Source organism: Cucurbita moschata, unplaced genomic scaffold (genome assembly GCF_002738365.1).
Source record: "Cucurbita moschata cultivar Rifu unplaced genomic scaffold, Cmos_1.0 Cmo_Scf00020, whole genome shotgun sequence".
In the NCBI taxonomy this organism is placed as follows: Eukaryota; Viridiplantae; Streptophyta; class Magnoliopsida; order Cucurbitales; family Cucurbitaceae; genus Cucurbita; species Cucurbita moschata.
The window spans coordinates 37,088-53,548 of NW_019268536.1; the positions used below are offsets into that span (position 1 = coordinate 37,088).

At 35.0% G+C, this 16,461-nt stretch overlaps 5 protein-coding genes across 6 annotated transcripts in view; 1 reads left to right on the forward strand and 4 right to left on the reverse strand.

The window, feature by feature from the left end:
- Positions 1-531: 531 nt before the first annotated feature.
- On the reverse strand, positions 532-7,148 carry LOC111457988 (dymeclin-like). Its single transcript, XM_023100462.1, has 18 exons — positions 6,658-7,148; positions 5,990-6,229; positions 5,623-5,686; positions 5,406-5,535; positions 5,194-5,335; positions 4,368-4,610; positions 4,184-4,268; positions 3,765-3,867; positions 3,371-3,496; positions 3,182-3,295; positions 2,716-2,834; positions 2,382-2,469; positions 2,183-2,275; positions 1,990-2,079; positions 1,701-1,820; positions 1,496-1,587; positions 1,100-1,157; positions 532-842 (listed from the first exon to the last, which is right to left on the reverse strand). Exons 1-18 carry the CDS (start codon positions 6,845-6,847, stop codon positions 759-761), a joined length of 2,181 nt encoding a protein of 726 aa, XP_022956230.1. The 5' UTR covers positions 6,848-7,148; the 3' UTR covers positions 532-758.
- A 945-nt stretch (positions 7,149-8,093) lies between these two features.
- LOC111457713 (heat stress transcription factor A-6b-like) lies at positions 8,094-9,283 on the reverse strand. Its single transcript, XM_023100081.1, has 2 exons — positions 8,777-9,283; positions 8,094-8,705 (listed from the first exon to the last, which is right to left on the reverse strand). Exons 1-2 carry the CDS (start codon positions 9,086-9,088, stop codon positions 8,139-8,141), a joined length of 879 nt encoding a protein of 292 aa, XP_022955849.1. The 5' UTR covers positions 9,089-9,283; the 3' UTR covers positions 8,094-8,138.
- A 1,174-nt stretch (positions 9,284-10,457) lies between these two features.
- Positions 10,458-11,858, reverse strand: LOC111457449 (1,2-dihydroxy-3-keto-5-methylthiopentene dioxygenase 2-like). The gene is made up of 7 exons (XM_023099651.1): positions 11,754-11,858; positions 11,356-11,467; positions 11,186-11,280; positions 10,991-11,105; positions 10,780-10,904; positions 10,639-10,709; positions 10,458-10,530 (listed from the first exon to the last, which is right to left on the reverse strand). Exons 1-7 carry the CDS (start codon positions 11,769-11,771, stop codon positions 10,464-10,466), a joined length of 603 nt encoding a protein of 200 aa, XP_022955419.1. The 5' UTR covers positions 11,772-11,858; the 3' UTR covers positions 10,458-10,463.
- Positions 11,859-13,456: 1,598 nt separating this feature from the next.
- On the forward strand, positions 13,457-15,273 carry LOC111457994 (probable polygalacturonase At3g15720). Its single transcript, XM_023100474.1, has 8 exons — positions 13,457-13,588; positions 13,680-13,817; positions 13,901-14,074; positions 14,178-14,385; positions 14,473-14,554; positions 14,643-14,751; positions 14,835-14,951; positions 15,040-15,273. The coding sequence occupies exons 1-8, from the start codon at positions 13,457-13,459 to the stop codon at positions 15,271-15,273; spliced, it is 1,194 nt and encodes a 397-aa protein (XP_022956242.1).
- Positions 15,274-15,705: 432 nt separating this feature from the next.
- LOC111457944 (VAN3-binding protein-like) overlaps positions 15,706-16,461 on the reverse strand; it is a 3,571-nt gene continuing 2,815 nt past the window's right edge. For both annotated transcript variants that reach the window (XM_023100403.1, XM_023100402.1), the window contains exons 6-7: positions 16,308-16,365; positions 15,706-16,104 (exon numbers count right to left, since the gene is read on the reverse strand). In XM_023100403.1, coding sequence (XP_022956171.1) covers positions 15,896-16,104; positions 16,308-16,365 — 267 coding nt within the window. In that variant the 3' untranslated portion in view covers positions 15,706-15,895. The remainder of the gene's footprint in view (positions 16,105-16,307; positions 16,366-16,461) is intronic.

Sequence of the window (16,461 nt, forward strand, 5' to 3'; positions counted from 1 at the left end):
ATCTTTATTAAGGTACGGAAAGAAATGGGGTGACCATGTTCACAAAAACAACATGAAATTAATTATCTTTATTATATCTTTATTAAAGTACGGAAAGAAATGGGGTGACCATGTTCACAAAAACAACATGAAACACAATCAAATATTAATTAGGGTGACAAATTATTCGTACTACTCTGACCCTCTCCATAGAAATTTCAATAAGAATAAACCAATATCCATAGAAATTAAACCAATATTAATTAGAGGAAAATGACAATATAATAGTTCATCCACAACCATCCATACCATATAACCATTATTAATTGGAAGAAAATGACAATATAATAGTTATCCACAACCATCCATACCCTATAACCATGTTAACTGTGATATGTTTTTCTTATTCTTCGTTACCTTTTGGAGTTCATGATTTTTTTTTTTTTTTTTTTTTACTTCCAAGGTGTCATATTTATCACGTGGTTTTTTTTCCACCTACAAGATAATCAAAAAGATTAGAACGATTTAGAATTACTATAAAAAAATCATTAGAAAAAATATAAATAATAAATAATAAATAAATAAGGCCTGACCCGACCCTAAATAGCATCGGATCAGTCGGTTCTGTAACCATACTTGGTCGGGTTGGATTGGCTTTGCTGAAAATCCGACTCGAGCCAACCGGTTTTCACACCTATTTTCATCTATATACATATTCACCTTAAATTATCCACGTCTCTACCGAGGATAGCAGGTATTGTCATACTTTTAACATCTGGCTAAGGATCGATGTAGATCGCCAACTTCTGAGCCTCACCATCTGGTTGCTTATCATCTACCGTTGTGTCTTCATCCACTTCTTTCTGTGATATTAAGTGTGCAAGTATACAATTCAATACTTAAATCTCACATTAGTAGATTTCGCTGTGAATTAAATTGTAGGCATATTTCCATTTTGTTCATCTTCGTTTTTCCCTTTATTGTTTTGGTAGCTCAGTTTTAAACATGTTGAAAGTTCAGCTAAACTTGGCTAAAATTTACACAGGCAGAAAGCAAAACAGGCAAATTTTCAAAAAAGAGAAGGAAGAAAAGTTAATTATATATAGCTGAAGACACTTACTTCAGAAGGAAGATTGGCCGGAAACAAATTTATGACTCCAGCATTGAAGTTGAATCCACTGAAAAAGTTGGATATAGAGAAGAGAACCCAAAGATTAGCTACATGTACTAGATCGAAGAAAAGCGAGGAAATAAAAGAAAATCTGATGAATAAGAGAACTGATATGTTCACTTAATAAATTTAACAAGTTGATACGATAACAACATGAAATGTTTCCCAAGAGGATTCAAAGCTCCACAAAAATAAAACAACTACTAAAATGAATTTATAAGCAGAAAATAAATTTTAAAATCTGGCTACATGGGAATTTCATGAATTATGATGTGGGACAACCGACTCTGTTTTGATTTCTCAAATATATAGATTTTTCCAAGAAGGAGGATGAAGGAAAGATACCAGGTTGATAGTACAAGCTGCCACACATATGGAATGAAGAACTCTTCGGGATGACTCTCTTGCTCATACGTGAAACGTAATTGAGTAAACATCTACAATAATGTAAACTCATATAGAAGATCAAAGCAGTAAGGAAAGTGATCTTCAAAAATCATTTGTGAAACTTGGAAGAGGCTATTCAGCTAAACATTGGGTTTCTTCTCACCTTCAATCCTTCCCCACGCCATGATCTGCAGTTATTAATGATAACCTGCAGCACTTTCTCTACTGACCAATCACCATCCATTCTTTGAGCATCTATGCGGCTATTGAAGAAATCTAATACCTACACCATTTTAACAAGTAAATAAGTCCTGCAACTGACGGACAAAGCCTAACAAGTAGTAAGTCAAATTGAAATATAAACAGGGATGGGGGAGAAAATAAAATAAAATTGTAACAAATTCTAAAGCATAGTCCCTGTGGGGCTTCCGATAAAATATTCAGAAGCATACAGTGTAAATGTTCTCAAGAAGTTCATTAAATCGCGGGTGATTCTTGAATGGTTGAAATACTTCCTGCCTGTGCATTATTGCATATATAAACTGCGGAAGTGTACAGATTCCATAACAAAAGAGGTGAGTTAATAAGAATAAAGCTAAATACACAACCAATTATTTAATCTTCCATCAGCTTCTATGATGTTACCTCTGGATTCCGTGGTAGAGCATAAGACAGAGTAGCATTCAGAATTTCAAGGACAAGTCTCAAGAAGTCGGTATAAATATGTATCTCAGTGGGCTACAACAAAAAAAATCTACCTCAGTAACACATGAAATATTGTGAAACCATCCATAGAATCCAAATACGAATTTGGTTATGACCCTACAAATCATTAATGAATTACCGCATCATCTGCTGGGAAATTGATTTCTGTGAAGTCGGTTTTAGCATTGTCTACCTTAATGTTTTTGAGTTCTGCCGATCTGTTATACCTACACCCAAAGTTACGGCAGGAACGCAGCTCATAAGACTAACTATAATACAAGAGTCGTCCCATGAGAATAGGTGTCCATAAGTTGGTCATGACACAAAAAAAAATCTTATAAGAGTTCATCCATTTAAATAAGAAAAATTAAAGTGGAAGCCATCTCATCTCTGATTAAAAGGGAATTGTGTATGGTGCCATGGAAAAGAATTATAAGGGCAAAATCAGCCAACAGAAGGAATTAATGACATACTTTCTTGAAAGCATATCAAAAAGGCTGACAAGCCTCTGAGATGCATATGAACTCAAACGGTGGACATGAGGAGCCATGTTTGCTAATGTCGCAAGACAAGTTGTATGGAGATATACATCCTGTAAAAAAGTTACCATATACGTCACATAATTTATGTGTATGTACTAAGAAAATGAGAAGAAGTAGATGAAGAAGAAGACAGGGAACAGATTCCAGGAATAGTTTGTTGAAATATTGCGCGCAAGTAGGTTATACAACATACTACGTGCTTAAATATAAACCCATGGTATTTGTCACTCCACAAGCATTCAACATATTTTTTTTAATTTTATCCCAAGCATTTAAGACTTCGGAATTAGATAAAAAGGGCATGTGAAAACGATATCATCTGTACATGGAACCACACAGAACGTTTGTTGTAATTACTACAATCATACTTTAATCAGATGGGCTTGTCAAGTCATACCCGCAACTTAGATAGGTTGAACTGTACGGTCCTGATCAAGATTATTACCACCAGAGAACCAAGAGATGTTTGATGAAGAAGACGCTCCTTATACCAAGGAACCGTAGGAAGTATCTGTACATGTAGTAATAAAAATTAAGAGAACCTCATATAAGCAAGAAACCATGCAAGAGGGTATATCAGCCTTACCAGTTTGTGAATGCTTGCATTGAATGAAGAATCCTGACTAAGAATTAAAAGTATAATCAGCAGCATGTAGATTTGATTAGATGACCTCGTTGAAGCATTATAGAGTGCCTCCAAAATTGGCATCAACTGTTTATAGATTATCAAACAGAAGACAAAGTATGAAAAAGTCGTTACATAACTGCATGAAGTGGATATGGAGTCATTATACAATCTTAACACCGCAACAATATTTTGAATAAAGTCACAAACAGAAATGACTAATCCAAATGAATCCCCATCAATCGATCGAAGAATAATTTTAGTTAAAACATCACACTAGCCAAAGCGTTGCACTTGATTAATATGCATGTATGATGTACCCCAAGATATTGGAATTCGCACTCCAGCAACTTACCAATGTGTCCAAATCAGTTCGCACCAAAACATATTCCAAGAAATCAGAATTCCCTTGCAATAATGAGTAGAGCAGAAGCACAGAGCCCTCGTCGGCCAAGCACCTGCAGATACATATCCTATTAAGGGCTCAAAGCAAAAGGTAGTCTCATGTCATCAGCCTTTGCGCCGAAAAATAGTATATCGATGCAAACATGCAAAGTATGCACGTATTCTAACTTAACCAGGTACTACAGCACAGTAAATGATCTATGATCTGGGCAATATAATTAATCCATACACAAAGCAACAAGAAACTGCAAGATTTTTCACTAAACTGAAATATAGTTCACCAAAATAATGGGTAGCGCCCTGAATGCATAACACGTGGATTTTAAACATTATAATCAACGTTTGTTCAAGAAGAAAGAAAATACATACATTCCAAGAGTATCAAACAGCAAAGCAAATGGTAACCGCACAAAGGGACCATTATGTGCATTACCATCTGAATCAACACGATCAACTGCAACCACAAGCACAATAAACCAGCATCAAACGTGCATAAACTGGCTAAACCGTGAGAAGGAAATAGCAACGTAGAAAAGAAAACTTAATATCTTACATTCAACATCAGATGCACTTTCTAAGGCCTTGCAATACGGATTATCATAAAAGGTTGCATTCTCTTTCAAAAGAGAATCTAAGCTAACATTATCACCACTTGCTAGAGATTCATTGCTAACAATACACTTGCGATAATGAATGAGAATGAGAAGAACGTTTAGACTGCAATCAGCCAATGGACTCTCAGAGCCTTGGGAAGTTGAACTGACAAGGTAGTTGAATGGCATTAACACAAAATTTGCTGTAGAAAGGGAAACGTGTTAGCAGAGGTTTATATCAGCAACAGGAGCTTCAAACTGTCTCCCACACTCAACAATCACATTCACAACTAAAAATACAATAAACCACATGCCAAACCAGATAAAGAGGCTTAGTTTCTTTCTGTGAATGAAAGAATAAAAAAACTCGTCTACTAAAGAGTTGGGACAACAAAATGACATGGGCATATGGATGTTAGAAACTTAATTCAAGAAAAAACAAGAGAAACACTAGACATAGCAATGTGATAGAGTCAATTAAACCCAATCCTGGATGTCCAGTTTCACTGTCATTAATGAAGAACCAAAAAGTAGTGAAAGATAGATCTTGAAGACGAAATATGACGAAAGCTGCCTCTTAAGAAATGACATTTTTTTAACACAACAAAATCAGAGAACTAAAACCAGTAATTGGACAAGAAATTACACCAAGCGTTGCACATATACTCTAAAAAACCGCTTCAAAGACACAAGTGAATGAAATTCATTAAAAATGACATTAAAGATATTCTTATCGACTTAGTCTGCTGGCAAACACTCAAAAAAGTGGAAGAAAAAGTGTCGTACCTGCCGCAGAACTGACTCTCTGAAAGACACCGGACTGATTTGCATCATAAAATATGGGATAAGAACTATGTAAAGGTAGGTTCGGCCGACTTATAAAATTGAGTAGTAGTTTTCGCATGACCACAATAACCAAGGCACTGTCCTGAAAATTACAATGAGAACTTAGCCACAACAACATTTTGAAGTTTCGACTAAGTTAAAAATCCAGTTACCTGAGCCATGGCGGCATCAATAAACGGATTAAAATCCTTGGGTCTCGGAGATGGACCAGAGAGAAGTTGAGTTGACATGGCAATCAACATAAAGTTAAGCAGTTCCACATGGAGGAGGTATTTCTCGTCGCTATTAAGAAAACACCATACAATCAGAATAATAAATCCTAAATATTTCTCCATCAGGGGAGGGGAAGGATTAATCCAACACTTTTACCTTACATTAACCGAACCAATAAAGCTAAGAACAGAGTGCATTACAAAAACTTCTACATTTTGATCTGCAAAATATAAAAGGATGAAGAATGAAGCCTATGGTATATCGAAGAGAACTAGAAAATACGGCTAAAACAGCTAGACGTGCTGGTTGAGCAACAGAAACAATCAATGGAAGTTCAATAATAGAAACAATCTCAAACAGATATACAAATTCAACCAACGTCATACATGCAGAATCAACCGAAACAATGAGATTGTAGTGACCTTTTCTAAGCGCATACTTGCATATAAGAGAACATTTTATGATGTGGAGAGCGAGTTAGTAAAATCATCAACTCCCATTCTACAGTGTACACAAGCTTTACCTCCTATGAATTCTTTTGATGCTGATTCGGTATCGTTTAAGGACAGACATAACTCTTCAATCCTGTCACTTTTCGCATTTTCAATCAAGTGCTTCAAGAACACGGATGAGACATAAACGACGTTAATTGCCTTCTCATAAGTCAAGGATGATGCTCCGGAGTTCGTAATGCACTCTTGCAAGCACCATGCCATGTGGATTAAAATCTTTGAAAGATGCCTCGTCTTGTAGTTGTTTGTTGCTGCACAAGTAATGCAAAGCCTAAGAGATGTAAAGACGCACAAGGTTGCTAAAACCTTTCACAATAATTTCACAATAATTTCACAATAATGTCCAGTGCCGCAGCCCACCCTTAAACAAAGCCAATTGCTACGAACTCAGTATTTGCTTAATTAAAACAAAAAATGTCATGCGCACTAGAATCTGTCAGTTTGAACCATAGCACATAAAAGCTCCAACATGGCACCTACGCATTAATCAAGGCCTAATGGAATCTTATGCGGCACATAATCGTGTCCATTAACATAGACTATCTAACTAATTAAGAAGCTAGATCACATTCAATTTGGCATCCAGTCTTCCCTCTGAGCCAGACCAATAGTACAACAGAGTTCAAGGAAGCGAAATCCTACTCCTAAAATGTTTAAAGCAATTGAAGGCATAACCAACCTAAAAGCTCGCAAGCTTGTTGAACGGAGTCAGTCGGCCATTGCAGGCTAAGAGGAAGCTCAATCAATTTCTGCCAGAAATCAGAGGAAATAGGAAACGACTCATCTCCGACAAAAGTTCCGATTAGATACTCCACCGTATCCTGCGGCCGTGAGTTGGTCCGACGCGGCGTAGAAGGTACAGCCCCCATCTAAACACCAAGCAACAAAATAAAAAACCCTAGATGCTCAGATTCTCGACTCACTCCTTCAGTACGGTGCCAATGCCGATCAGAATTCAAAACCAAGCAAATTCAAGCCGCAGTAAATTCACACCGACGGCATTACAGATAAAGAAACTCAGAGACGCTCGATCACACTTGTTATCAACAAACGCAATAATCCTTTCCCGTTCGTTACGAACAATGAGAAATGGTAAAGAAACCGGAGGAGCTTCCAATCGAAGGCTTTCAGAACTGAACAAACAAGAAAAATATAAGAAAATAAAAATAGTACTATCGGTTTTACGACGTCGATACGTCACACAAATTTACTCCATTTCCAGAATTGCCCTCGTAGTGGTTCCTTTAATTTCCCATTAATTTTATTTATCCACATATTTTCTAAATTACGCAGGATTAATTTAGAATCTGATTCCGTGGGGCCCACAAATTTGTTAAGGGGCCCACAAATAAGGACAAACATTGTAATTTAGATTTTTCTCAATTATTCATAAAAGTCAACAAACAAAAATACATCACTTTAATTTTAGTTGGGGGAGAAATAAATTAAATTTGTTTCCTTTCTGAGTTTAGTCTCTAAATTTGTAATATTCTGTTTATTTGACAAGTTTTTAAATTTTCAGTTTCGAGTTTAATATTGAAAAAGTCAATTATATATTAATTACAAAATAAAAAAGGAAAAAAATTGGAAGCTTATTTAGGTAGTAAAATTAGAATTATACATAAATTTAATAAAATTGGTTTAGGGATTGAGCTATAATCACGTGTGTGCGTGTCTACTGCACTTATTTATGGACTTTGTAAGTGGTGGGAAATCAACGGATGAGATCTGGATAAATTGGAGGGAAGCGATATTGACGGTTTGATGGATGGTGATTAGACAAGAAAGGAAATTCGTTAATAACATGAGAAGTTGGGCTGTCGGTAGGCCCATATGAATGTGGGACGTTTGGAGGCCCATGGAGTTCGGCCCTTTGAAATATATATATAAAATAATAATAATAATTTTAAAAAAATTATTATTATTTTAAAATTGGAGCTCAAAATCCCAATTCAAAAGCGCGCGTGCTAATTTAGGAATGATCAGGTTTATAAATAAAAAATACTCTCTCCATTGGTAGACTATTGATAGAGGTTTTTCAAAAGCCTAAAGCAAAACCATAAGAAGAGGTTATGCTCAAAGTGGACAATATCACTATTGTGAAGAGTCGTATTCGTCTAACATGGTATAGAGTCATGTCCTCAACTTAGTCGTGTTTGTCTAACAATCTTCATTTGCCTCGTTCAACAAATTCTCCCAAAACCTCTCATCTAAATCATCATCTTTCTCTAAACTCTTATCTTTTTGGTTCATTTGATCATCAAGGGCGACGTCATTCACGACGGGCAGCTGTCCTTGGTCGATGCGTCGTCTTCGCTTCCGGTTGATAGCGTCCTCTAATTCTCTGTTCTTGTGTTTTTGATGGATTAAGTGTTGGATGAAATCTGGGTTTTGAATTGCTTTTGCCAAGAAGTTCATCATTAGTTGTTGTTTTGTCTCTGTTTTTTTCAGCCGCCGTTCCATTGTTCGCAGGTACGTTTTCATGGTTTGCTGCTGTTGTCTTAGCTTCACTACCTCCACCATTAGTACCTGTTTATCACGCTGCAGCCGGTTGGCCTCGCCGTCGAGCCCAAACCGTCCGACCTCGATACATGGGTCTGGAGCTTGGTGGTAAACGTTCGGTTGCAGAGCTTTTCTCCTTCGAATCAGCTTCAGAAGATGTCTCTGCCCTCGCAAGAAGCTTTCGTGAGCGAATTCCCACTTGTCTGGATCCACCTTTCTAAATCCCTACCAGAAAAAAAAACATAGAACTATTGATTTGGTTGAATTAAAACAACACCCATTTGAAATTGACTTACGTAGGTATTCAGTTGTCTAACGAAGCTTGAGAAATTGCAGTGTTTGAAGTATTTGGGAAGAAGGGATAAGGAAAAGGATTGAAGATCCCAAACCACGAAGCTATTGTTGCCTCTGCTCCAAGACACAATATGATCGGTGGCTGTGTCTTCGATAAATTCGTATGTTTTTGTCAGAAATGGCGGCGGACCTGCTTCGTGAAGCCCCTCCATCGGCTGAGGAGGAGCTGGCGTCGCCGTGGGTGGCAAAACTCCGCCGGAAAAGGAAGAACTCGACGCCGGAAACTCCTCCTTCACCTGGCGGGAAAAATTCATGATCTGGGTCGTTTTGAAATTCAGTCGAGAAGGAAAAAGTGAAGAACTGAAGAGACGAGGTGAGAGAGAGAAGGTGTTGAATGGAGAAACGAATCGGCGCTAATTATAGAAACAGGGGAAAGAAACAGGGGAGGCATTTCCCCTTTGAGAATGGCGTGAATTTAATTAAGGAAGGTGTGACAGATATTTTTCTCTCTCTTAAAAAATATTTCTTACTCATTTGGGAAAGTCATAATTTTTTTTCTTTTTGGAATTTTTAATTCTGGAAAAGGAACACGTGGACCAATGAATCTTCATGTGGGGTCATCTTTAATATAAAAAAAAAACATATTATAAGAGAAATATCTTGTAGAGTTTGATTTGCCGACTAAACCTGTTTGATAAATACAAAAAGTTTTTAAAAAAAATCTTTCATTTAACTTTTTGTTTTCAGAACATTTTCACCTTAATTTTTATTTAGAATTTTAGTTTCAAAAATATTTAAATTTTATGTTTTATTTCTATTTGTTATTTCATCTCTAATCTTGAATTAACTAATATCAATTTTCACTAGTTTTTCTATACATTAGTTAAAATTAATTAAAAAAATCAAATGAAAATTAAACTAACAACCATTTTTTATTTAAGAATAACGAGAATCAAAAGATATTTTTTCTATAAAAAATTAAAATAAATAGTTAAGCTTTTTTTTTTTTTTTTTAAATGCAAATTTGTTCTTGTAATATAATAAAATGTCATTTAAAATTTAAAAGGGAATTAAAAATTAAAATAAAGGTGGGAGACACGTATAGGACTGTAAAGGTGGGAGAGACACGTGGTGGCGCCTGAAGCGGCATTGTTTCTCAGCCAATGACGCGTAACTAAATACACCACTTAACGCTTCTGTTTTTCACTTCTTTTTTATTTTTTATTCTTCTACCAGCTAAGGACTCGTGTAGAACCTGCTCACACCACAGCCCCCACTATTCATCTTTAATTCTTTATTGCAATCCTGCACATTCACATATGGAGTCATTTCTAGCCAAGCATGACCCGTCTAAGATGGAAGTAGTCCCCCACGTAGTCCCACGCTTACTAAATAAAAGGAAGATCACGACACTATCCTCCAAGTATGACCAGCCTAAGATGGAAGGAGTAGTCCCACGTTTACTAATTAAAAGGAAGATCACGACACTACTTCATTGGAACAAGGCCTCTTGAGAAAACTAACTAAAAGTAAAGTCATAAGAATTTATTCTCAAAGCGAACAATACTATAGCATCGGATATTTGTGGTTCCTAATAGCCACAGACATCTCCAAGAAAACGAACATGCATACCAAACCATACAAATAATAACTTTTATTTCAAACTGTGGACGCGGGAGTAGCCAGAGTTCATGCTGCAGCATCAACGGCTTGATTACCAGCTTCCTTCTCCACAAAACATTTAAGATACTCCTTCCTGCAGAGCAGCAACAGAGGTTAGAGTGATATGTGTAACAGAGACAAATTCATGGCAGGGGGCACAAGAGAAAAGCTCAAGACCGAACCAACCAAGCAATGGCAATACCTTGCGGGAAGATGATCGTTGGGACGGTTGTGAGGAGTCCACACAGGATCACCAACAAAGAGTCGCATAGCCTATAAAAATTTGCTTCATCAGAAACATTGTACTTGGGTTGGAACTTAGAAGCTTGGTCTATTGCTATACCTTGATGTAATTGTCAGAATCAAGAGTAAAGCGATGATAAATTCCAGCAGGCAACACGATCATTGCTCCCTTCTTCACCCAAACGCGAATCCATTTGTCATTCAGATCCCTAACATCAAAATAGCCTTCATCCACCCACGTTAAAGAAAATGAAGATTATAAGCTACATATATGGATATGATTGAAGAACCAGAAATATAACTAATCCTACCACTCCCAGACACACAATAACGGATCTCCTCATCGGTGTGAAGGTGTTCCTCATAAAAGCTTTTAATCTTCTCTTCATAATTAGGAAGCTTTTCTGGACAGACCTCACAGAAGTCCTGACAAAATCGATTTCAAGCCAATTTTCTCAAGCATAAGAACATGTTTTTGTCCCTAAGGAAAATTCAAAGACTATTACCATGTAGGAGTAATTACGATCACGACGTATCTTCATCAATTCCTCATCTGTTTCATATATGTCTGCGTCTAGTCTCCAGCTCAGAACTCCAAGTTCTAAAATGTAAACATATTTCACACGATATAAGTCTACCTGAAATCACATAGCTCTGTACAACTAGCAAGGCTTACCGTCCAGTTGTTGCAGGGACAGATACTGCTTGGGCTCAAGGTGATGGGGAAGCCTCTGGTCTTCCTCAGTATCATCCATATACCATGCCTGAATCACTTCCTCTCTTGGATCCTGTAAATGCAAGTTTCAGTCTAGGGCAGCACCGTCTTGATATTAGGAGTTAGCAGAAGAACAAACCGCGCAAGATTTCCAAGACAGAAAACGAAACCTCAAGAAGAAATCATCCAAAAATTTTCCATAAATGCAAAGCCGATTGCCTATTGACCCTAAATCTACACCATCCCCAAGTGAGGCAGAAATGAAACCAAAACTCTATACGGAAAAGAAGAACAGAAGAATTTGTGGCGATCAAAGACATGGAAAGAAGCGATGCAAAGAATTGGAAGGAGATATTTACCTTGTCAGGAACAGCCATCGTCAACTGCGACCTTCGGCCTCTGCTTCAGAATAAAAATCGGATCAAATTCGAATGCTTCTAAGGCAACGCGTGAACGGGCGAAAACAAAGCACCTATATACAGATTCATTGCACCCCAAAAAGACGATAATACCCAGGAATCTTGGGGTCATATTTCTTGTCTAGATTCATTGGTATTTTCTTCCCACCTTTTTATTTTCTATTGGACGATATTTAAAGGAAAAAAAAAAAAAAATCGTGTATACAGTTATTGTGCTTGAATATCATATATTTATGGACTTTTCCCTAAATGAGAGTTTTTTACATTAATAAAATAAATGTGTAAAGAAAGAATATAAGAAAAGGGTATAGTTGGAAATAGAATACCAGAATCGCAGGTCCATTTGGTGGAAGCTTGGACCGGACCGGATAGCAGACCGGTGGGTCCAGTTAGGGTGGCGATTTTGGGTTTTCGAATTTAAAAATTAAATTAAAACTTTAATCTAAAATTAATTTAAAGTAATTGTGATGGAAATTTAGTAAAAACTAATTTATTTATAAAATTGAAGTTAATTAATACACATATGATTATTTAACTTAGAAATCAAATGAAAGAAATTTTCTATTTAATGTTAGTTTTGAACGATTATTTATAAATTTTAAATTAAATAATACGACATTTGTTTAAACTATAACCCAATTCCATAATTATACATGAATTTATTTTAGTTCGTAGATCATTCGTACTATCTGTCATCCTAAGATGTTGAACAAGATTGTTGTAAATGGGTTGGCACCATTCGAAGCCGATTAACCGAGAATCCAACCAAAAAAAAAAATTAAATAAAAAACAAGTCCGATGGAGCATAACTCAACGGGTTCCACCTGTTACAACGCCAAAAAGACGTAGACAAAGTGAATAAAATAAATATAATAATAAAAAAAATAATAATTAAATCAAATATTTCTACTTTGGTACATACCTAGATTTTATTGCGTTATAGTATTGGGGTTTTATTTTTTGTCTTCTTATAATACCTCCCTTTTTATAGTATTTGGTAGGTAAGAAAAACGGTTGCATCAAAAATATAATATAGTAAATTAATAAATAAAATAAAATTTAACAAAATTCACAGATTTTAACCAAATATCAGTATCCACTAAATAATAAAAACTGTTATTACTCTTAATTAGATTACTAATTATACTAAAAATAATAATTAAGTTACCAAAAATGTTGCATCTCATACAAAAATAAGTTTAGAATTCTACAAATTTGGACCAATTGTCTCACTTTCTTAGTCACTTACCATACATATACATACAAAAACTATTAATTTCTCAAAATAAATATCCCCATAATTAATCACCTGAAATAAATTTTATTTATATTTATTAAAAAAAATACCTAAAATAAATATAATTTTTATATATATATATATATTTTATAGAATTTTAATAAGTGATCCATATATGAGATTTGCTTTTATCAAGCCCATAATTTAATCAAATCCTAATTATTTTTCCTTCCATATTTTCCTTTTCTAATTTTCCATTCTTCCAAAATATATCTTTTTAAAATTAAAATTTACATTTCTCATTTCTCTGCTCTATATAAACTCGCCATATCCATTCATTCGTCACCATCCAATTCTATCGTATTTTCATCTTTTAACTCTTCAAATTCTTCATTTTAACTCAGAAATGAAGTTGTTTGTTTCCTTTGTTTTCCTCTTTTTCATTGTTGTGTTAAGCTCATTGACGGAATCAGCTTCGTCGTATTTCAATGTTCTTGATTATGGAGCAGATGGAAATGGCAAAACGGATGATTCAGAAGTTAGTTTAATCTGAATGTTGATTTTTTCTAGAGGGATTCTCTCGTTATTGCTTGTAATAACTTGTTTTATTTGTTTTTCTCTGTGTTAAGGCTTTTTTGAAAGCATGGAATGATGCATGTGCATCAACAGAAGACAACCCAACGTTACGTGTACCATCTGGAAAAACTTTCCTGTTGAACCCTCTCAAATTCCAGGGTCCTTGCAAGTCCAAACGAATCAATTTTGATGTAGCTTATCTAACCCGGTTGCTCAAAAAAATTGAAATTGAAAATTTTATGGTAAATTTATACACTATTTTGTGATTTTATAGCTTGGTGGAATTGTAATGGCTCCAAGCAAGGATGAATGGTCCAGTGATGGTGTTGATAAATGGATCCAATTTTACGACATAGATTCTCTCACCGTTAAAGGAGATGGACAGTTTGATGGCCAAGGTTCTTCTTGGTGGGACAAAGATTGTCATAAACATTGCAAACGGCCAACGGTAACTTTTTTTCTTTTTTTTTCTCTTTTTTTTTTTTCCTTTTAACCTTTTTACTTTTTTTAATTATTACCAAGGGTTAAATTTATAATATATGATTTTGCAGGCAATATTTTTTCACAACTGCAACCGTCTTCATCTAAGTAAAACGAAGCATGTTAATAGTGGCAGAAACCATATGTCCATAAATAGTTGCAATGATGTAATTATTTCAGATATTCATATTACTGCTCCTAATGAGAGTCCAAATACAGATGGAATTGATATTTCCGGATCAAAAAATGTTCGTATTCTAGATTCTTTTATAGGCACAGGTAACAAATTAATGTTATGATTCTCCGTGATTATTAAGTACATAATTTTATGTTTTTATTTATTGACTTCAATGTTAAATATTGCAGGTGATGATTGTATTGCAATTAATGATGGATCTTCAAATATTGATATAATAGGTCTCACTTGTGGCCCCGGTCATGGCATAAGGTAAAAATTACATTTTATTTTCCATGTTTGATATTAGTTGAAATTTTCATTTATTTTAATATATTTTGTGGTGTTTATTTGACTGAAGCATTGGAAGCTTAGGAAAAAACGGTGATTATAATGTTGTTGAAAATGTCTATGTAAGTGAGTGCATCTTACAGGACACTCAAAATGGAGTTAGAATCAAGACTTGGGAGGTGATAATATGTTTTAATTTATTTATATATAATATTTAATATATCTTATAAAATTATTAAATATTTTTTAACCGTAATTACAGGGTGGATATGGATATGCAAAAAATATCACATTTGAGAAAATAACACTCGAAAATGTAAAAAACCCAATCATTATCGACCAACATTACACAGCTTATGCATATGGAAGGAAAAATAAGGTACACAACAAATCAATTTCATCTCGTTTTCATTATTATTATTATTATTATTATTTTGTCATAGATTTTTATATTGGTTTGTTTGTAGGGAAGGGAAATAAAAGTGAGCGATGTGACATATCGTGACGTCCATGGAACATCAGCAAATGAAAAGGCAATTACATTGGATTGTTCTCGAGCTCGTTGCACAAATATTATTATGGAAGAAGTGAATATTACGACATCAACTTCTGATGAAGAAGCCAAATCTTTTTGCCAAAATGCTGATGGAGAATCCACATCTACAGTTCCCCCGGTGCCTTGTTTATCAAAATCTCATTAAAATTTTGTCCTAATTACGCCTTGTTTATCAAAATCTCATTAAATTTTATAGATGCATTTTGATATATTATGGGTTGTAATACTGGAGAACCGATTTAATGTTCCCTCTCCTAATTATAGTCTATTGAGCTAAATAAGACTCAAAATCTTTTCTTGCAAATTTGTTTTCTTTTCGGGTACTCGAAATTAATTATAATTTTTGTTAATTAAACACCGCTCTCCAAAATGTAATGATATTGTTCACTTTGAACATAAACTCCTGTGACTTTGCTTTGGGCTTCTCAAAATGCCTTATTCGTATTCATTTCCTTGATTATAAACCTATGATTTTTACTTCCCTCGCAATTTTAATTTTTTTTTGGATAATAAATATTTTTTTGAAAGAAATTAATGCTAAGGATAATTTTTAAAATTTATTACATTTCAAAAAGTAAGTTTGAATACTTTTAAGGAGATATTATATATTAAAAATGTGAATCCTTCATCCACGCCTCACTAAAGGGGAAGCCTAAGTGAAACTAAACCAACAAATTTGGTTCTTTTTGACTAAAACCCTAAACCCATTCAAACAAAACCCATCACTTTTGTCACCGACCAAACGGCGGCGGCGGCGGCGGCATCTCTCAAAACCTACAAATCCTCTCAGCCGCCACTAGAAGCAGCTTGGCAACTCCCTGTGTCCACATATCATACTCTCTTTGGTTTCTGCACTCGAATTCCACCACCCCTCGGAGCAATGTCTTCACCCCAAAGTACCGCCGGTCCTCGCCGCCCTCCAGCAGGTGCCGCCCTGCCCATGCCGGAATGTCTTTTACTACACCCACCACCAAATCTGTACGAACATATTTCATAAATAAAACCCAAAAAAAGCATAAAGTTAATCGGTGTTTTATTTTATTTTATTATATATAATTTAATTAAATCTTATGTAAAATGATTCGTTTCCATTTTTTTCTAACTTTGCTGCGTCTGCTCTTTACCTTTCATCAATCCCCAAGAAAGACAATTTAATTAAATAATTAAATAAAAACTCACTCTTTTTCTTTTTGGTTATGGTTCCCGCCACGTGCCTGCTCTTCATCTTCAACACAACCTGTTCAATCATGGAAACCCATACACTTAAACAATTTCAATATATATATATATATGAATATAATGAGAGAAAAAAAAAAAAAAAAAAAAAAAAAAA

Coding starts and splice junctions, on each gene's coding strand:
- LOC111457713 (XM_023100081.1), bottom strand. CDS start 9,088: ATGAATTTTTCCCGCCAGGTGAAGGAGGAGTTTCCGGCGTCGAGTTCT. Junction 8,706..8,776: donor TTAGACAACTGAATACCTAC/GTAAGTCAATTT, acceptor TTTTTCTGGTAG/GGATTTAGAAAGGTGGATCC.
- LOC111457994 (XM_023100474.1), top strand. CDS start 13,457: ATGAAGTTGTTTGTTTCCTTTGTTTTCCTCTTTTTCATTGTTGTGTTA. Junction 14,386..14,472: donor AGATTCTTTTATAGGCACAG/GTAACAAATTAA, acceptor TAAATATTGCAG/GTGATGATTGTATTGCAATT. Junction 14,752..14,834: donor TTAGAATCAAGACTTGGGAG/GTGATAATATGT, acceptor CCGTAATTACAG/GGTGGATATGGATATGCAAA.
- LOC111457988 (XM_023100462.1), bottom strand. CDS start 6,847: ATGGGGGCTGTACCTTCTACGCCGCGTCGGACCAACTCACGGCCGCAG. Junction 3,868..4,183: donor CTGTTTGATACTCTTGGAAT/GTATGTATTTTC, acceptor ATGTATCTGCAG/GTGCTTGGCCGACGAGGGCT. Junction 2,835..3,181: donor TCAACCTATCTAAGTTGCGG/GTATGACTTGAC, acceptor ACTTTTTTACAG/GATGTATATCTCCATACAAC.
- LOC111457449 (XM_023099651.1), bottom strand. Junction 11,106..11,185: donor ATCGTAATTACTCCTACATG/GTAATAGTCTTT, acceptor CGATTTTGTCAG/GACTTCTGTGAGGTCTGTCC. Junction 10,531..10,638: donor AACGATCATCTTCCCGCAAG/GTATTGCCATTG, acceptor GCTGCTCTGCAG/GAAGGAGTATCTTAAATGTT.